The sequence below is a fragment of the Coenobita brevimanus genome, chromosome 6 (assembly GCF_032717465.1).
Source record: "Coenobita brevimanus isolate Jiangsu-jjx chromosome 6, ASM3271746v2, whole genome shotgun sequence".
Lineage (NCBI taxonomy): Eukaryota > Metazoa > Arthropoda > Malacostraca > Decapoda > Coenobitidae > Coenobita > Coenobita brevimanus.
Window position 1 is genome coordinate 17330514 of NC_136959.1, and position 5496 is coordinate 17336009.

At 42.5% G+C, this 5496-nt stretch overlaps 1 protein-coding gene across 1 annotated transcript; it reads right to left on the minus strand.

Moving 5' to 3' along the window:
- Positions 1 to 3736: 3736 nt before the first annotated feature.
- Positions 3737 to 4588, minus strand: LOC145400444 (uncharacterized). The gene has a single exon (XM_080272961.1). The coding sequence runs from the start codon at positions 4586 to 4588 to the stop codon at positions 3737 to 3739; it is 852 nt and encodes a 283-aa protein (XP_080129087.1).
- Positions 4589 to 5496: the final 908 nt, after the last annotated feature.

The window sequence follows — 5496 nt, forward strand, 5'->3', positions numbered from 1 at the left end:
ACAAATACAAGGAGAGAGAGAGAGAGAGAGAGAGAGAGAGAGAGAGAGAGAGAGAGAGAGAGAGAGAAAAAAAAAAATGATAAAAACTGGAATAAGATGGACAAAGAGCGAGAAAAAGCTGTACAGTTATAGAAAAACCCGTTGGTAGAGTTAAATATTTGAGGATAAAAAGGTAGAGGAGATCGAAATATTGTCTTATCGTGGCGATAAAGCTATAATCTTTACTAATATATGGTTTTCACTAATGCTGTATCATAACCCATTATACCTATGCCTATAATTCCATTTCAACAGTCCTCAATGAGACAGCCCTTGCACAAAACAATGAAGACGGCTGGTATCAGTGTTCAGTGATGGTGTGTGGTGATGTAGCGTTTGTTGATACTAAGGTGCAATTCTGGACACACACACACACACACACACACACACACACACACACACTCTCTCTCTCTCTCTATATATATGTATATATATAAATATTTAAGGTACTGAACATGATAAGCATTGCATTCTCTTGTGTCTAATACCCCTCCCTCTCCGCTGCTCTGGAAAAATCAAATAACTATTTTTTTTTTCTTTCCTGCCTCAACAGCCCAAACATAACCGGAAGCAGCGGGGCACGTTCAAAAAAATACAGTTCCATCATTTTTAGTCCAAATATCCTTATGAACTAAAGAATTTTCCTGCATGAAAAATAATTAGTTTGATGCTGGATTTGGTCCATTGTTGTTGCTGTTTCTCTGTTAGGTAGACCACAAGCGGACCATCCTGGTTGGGGAATGCTTGTATGAATGTGAGTTTCTAAACTATCAAGATTTAAGTAGCTTTATACACACACACACACACACACACACACACACACACAATATTTTACAGCTAGTTCTGCCTTTGCTCTGTCTCTCTGTCTCTTACCTACCTACCTACCTACCAACTTTTTTTTCTTTTTCAATTTTACGTCCAAGCATCTCACTTCTTACTTCCACTCTCTTCACGCTGTTCAGCATCGTCTTATACCTTTTCGTCGTTTCTCCCCTTCTCCTTCCAGGACCTCGTTTATTCACTCATTTTTCACTCCTCCTTCCTCTGCTATCCCCCTCCCCCCACACACACCCCTCTCCCTGTCTCCCTTCCTTTGACATTTCCCTTGTCTCTCCACCTCACCTCACTAACTTATTCCGAGTTTTACAGCTTCCTTATCCTTTGGTTTTCATTTTCTTTATCAAAACGATTACATGTTTGATAAACATTTTAGGTCATCTTCCACACATTCTCTCTCTCTCTCTCTCTCTCTCTCTTACTTCCCATCAATTCAATAACAAATCAGTCAGACAAGAAAATTGGTAAATGTATCTATTCAGTACAGCAGGACAAATTCTGGCTAAGTTCAAAAGTGCATTGTTAAATCAAAAACAGAAAAGGCATTTGTGTCTCTTACTGTAGCTGTCAAGGCAGTGTGAAAATCCAGAGACCTGTATATTAATTATAAATCCATAGGAAATACAGGAGTTGCTTTCCTGCTGTACACACGGCCAGGCAGACGTGGTATAGTAATATTCCAATCCATTACCAAATCTCTAATTACTTGTTTATTACTGCTTCGTATCTGCCTATTTCCTTGGGGGAAGCAGCCTAGGTATATAGATAGATAGATAGATAGCTGCTGAACGGCTAATCCTGAAAGTTACACTGAACTCTTTCGACAAAATGATATGTTACTGAGACTTGAATGAATTGCCAAACTTTAAGTCACCAAGTCGGTCATCATTCTCCTGCTTCTTATCCTTATTACTCCTCTTCGTCTGTAGTTTGTATTCCTCTTTGTATGTAGTTTGCCTTACATTTCCCTGTCCATTTCACCGATATGTTCATCCTTACACACTGTTTTTATTCTGTTGTCTATTGTGATATCTGCTTCTGTTAGTGTACAATCATTTTCGTACGGAATGCGCATGTCTTCCTCCAAATAACATTCACATTTTCACTGCACATCTCTCCACATTCCAACATACAGATATATTACATGTTCCTGGCCCATCCATACCCGTGTCGTCACAGATACGTTTATTCCAAGTACCGTAATTACTTCCTTACTAACCTGCAAATCGTTCACTACATTCCTACACAGATTCATCCATAACATTTTCAACATAATATTCACCTCTGATCATATGCACTTCTGTTTTTCATATTTCAGTGAATAGGCTATATCGCCCGGATCATATCCACACACAATATCGAACTGTTTATATCTGCGCTTGTACCCTTATCACATTCCGCATACCCAGCATCTTTACACACACACACACACACACACACACACACACACACACACACACACACACACACACACACAAATACTCACTCACCCATACACACACACAAATACTCACTCACTCATACACACACAGACCGGGAACTTGTAACGATCCCTGACAACCCAGGTAACTTCTGTGGTCCCTGGACAAGTGGGCTGGTGTGGTGTGTTCTGGGACGGGTCGGGGTACAAGCGATACAAACCACTTGATTCTCCTTATGTCTCTACGGAACCCCTAAATAAAGCTAAAAACTATTAAATATATTTTACTCTATCGTACATTAACTCTGATCGAAAAGTAGTGGAATACTTAAAAAATGACGTTGCAGCCAAAAAGGCAAGATAACAGATTGTTACGCCTTACAAGGACATCAGTAATCGATGCCTGTTATTATTTCTTTTCGCAAAGCAAGTGTCCTTCCAGTAATAAGACCATTATTTTACGTAGTTTCATCTATAGGACCACTTTCTACAATATGAGGTTTTTTAGATACAGTACTATTTTTTTTTTTTAAATATGAAATCTGCATAACATCTTTCATGTGCAGGATCTTGGAACTTCTTTTCTAGTACACTATCCTGATTTAATAATTATTCATTTATTTGTATTAATAATTCACTAACAACTTACTTTTTCATATATATTAGCAGTATAGTGTGTAAGTGCAATAATTATTCGTGAGTATTAATATTACTGAAATGCTTGCCTGAGTTTAAGCACTGAATGTGGTGTGGTGTAGTATGGTGCCACGCAGTGAAGTGCAACGATATGTTGTGATGTATTGTTATGCCATGTGGTGCAGTAGTGTTGCGTGGCGTTGCCGCTGTAGTATTGCTAGTGCCCAACATAGCAACATTAATGTCGTTTAATAGCAACTCTGTTTCCCGATTTACCCGACATAGAGTGCAATGTCTATGTCTATCTACTACTATCTACTGCCAGACGCCACAATCCCGTAAGGGGCGGCCATTTGACTTTGAGTTATTTGGTTTACGGGGAGGGGCACCAATCCTCCACCAACCCACCTGCTGACACGTAGGGAGCACGTATGGTTTGGTATATATATATATATATATATATATATATATATATATACAGAATGACCTCTCTACAATGGATTTCACTAGACAGGAGTTCGCTTTTTTCGGAGTCATGGAGCTTAACGAAATTCTTTCTTATTTAACAGGAAAACTTCAAACAAACTAGAAGCAGCCTGGACTGCCTAACCTCAGGCCAGGGCAGCCATACTGTCTGCACGGTTTGTGTGTTTGTGCGTCAGATGGTGGTGGGCTAGCGGCGTCACCATCGTTCCCCCATGCTCTGGCCTCAGTCTGACCCACATCATTTCCCGTCAGTATGAATCACTCTGCAGGACTAAACCCATAGAGCGTTGCCACCCTAGTGAGGAGCTCTGCTACCACCTACCTCAAGTGTGGGTCATGGGCGTGGGCAGTGAGGGAGCGCATGGTGGGGAAGAGCAAGGGCAGCAGAGGTCGCAGCTCACTGTCACTCAGCTGGCTTATCAGGTCAAACACTGTCACCACCATCTCTGTCCAGACTTTTAAGTGTGCTTCACTGTCTTTCATCAAGCTATGTGACCTCTGTTCATCAATCTCCGGGGGAACAGGATCAGGCGGTCGCGAGGGCTTCTTCTCCAGGAACGGCTTGGTTCTCTTCTCCCTGTACAGTGAGGGCATGGAGTGTTGGTTCTTGCGCCGGCGATAGTCTGTCATCAGGGTGGCTATGTCACGCTCTGTGGCCACAGTGTAAATGCTTTGTTGGGTACCTGGTAGACTGGACATCCCGGAATCATCCCCCTTGGCAAACTCCGGCATCTCAGAGTCATCAGAGTCAGAGCTGTAGTCCCGGGCCAGGTCAGAGAAAGTGAAGGGTCGCACCTCGTGGTTTTCCTGCTGGTCATTGGCACATCTGTCCTCACTCACCTCATCCCTCACACTCCCCCTACACTCCTCTGTCATGCTTACTCCACATTCGTCAGTATTATTTTCACACTCATTCTCTACTTCAGGTTTTAAGCCTTTCCCTAGAGCCTTCTCAAACTTCTGGTTGAACTCATTGAGGTTGCGGGTCCACTCGTCCAAGCTAGCACGGTGGGCAGTTGGGAACTGGTCAGGCTGGATGGTTAGGAAGAAGATAGGCTGGTCATCCATCTTATCTATGGCAGAGTAGTGTCCATCACGGTCAATTACCAGGTCTGGGTACACATCACACAGCTCTGTAAATGATTCCCGTAGCATCTGGATATACTGCATGGTGTCTGACGGAGGAGCTGTCCAGGACGAGGTCGACCCTTATGATCTGACCCCACTGTCTTTTCCCTTGGTTCTGACCCTCCAACCTCCTTCCCTTTCTCTCCCTTCTCTGTCTCCTCCCTCTGCCCCACCCCCTGTGTTTCCTCCCTCTTGCCTTCCTCCTCTGATCCTTCCTTCTGTCCTCCCTCCATTTCCTCCATCCCCTCCATCCTCTCTGTTTCCTCTGGCTCCATGACAGTGTTCTTAGCTCGCACATTCTTCTCGAGCACCTCCTTGACCTGGGTTAAGCTGAGATCATGCTTGACCTGTGAGAGTGTAAGGTCAAACAGCGTCACCATTCTAAGAGTCAATGTGCAAAACAGATATTCAGAGCAAACCGGAAATCTGATCATCCTGATTACCCTCATTATTATCAATTTCCGGTTTCATCGCAAAAGGACTCTCCTCATAACTAACTGCCATGATGTACGGTTCTGTATTTAGCACCAGTAAAATTCAGCATTACTTTTCTTTGTACCCGCTATGACTACATGGTCGGATCTAAATGACATATTTAAGACAACTACTGTAGCAAATACACCAGTAACGTACGTCAAAAACAACTCGTAAAAGTACTCGCAGAGGAGTCTTCAAACATGCAAGTGCTTGAAAAATGCAAAAGGTTACCCATGCGGACATACCATTTTATTTTTGCCACAGAATTTCATATGAGACAAAGCATTTTTTATTCATGGCTCATTCAACATGGCCCTGCAATATAGGACTTGGGGTTAGGTGGATATACGCAGTCTCCCCGTTATCTTCCATACTTTAAACCTGCCTAATATTTCGAGTACACTTGTGCATTTACTATATCTAATACGCCTCGAACACATGAATTTGGCGAGACGAATTTAAAGATTTATAAT

Coding starts and splice junctions, on each gene's coding strand:
- LOC145400444 (XM_080272961.1), bottom strand. CDS start 4,588: ATGCAGTATATCCAGATGCTACGGGAATCATTTACAGAGCTGTGTGAT.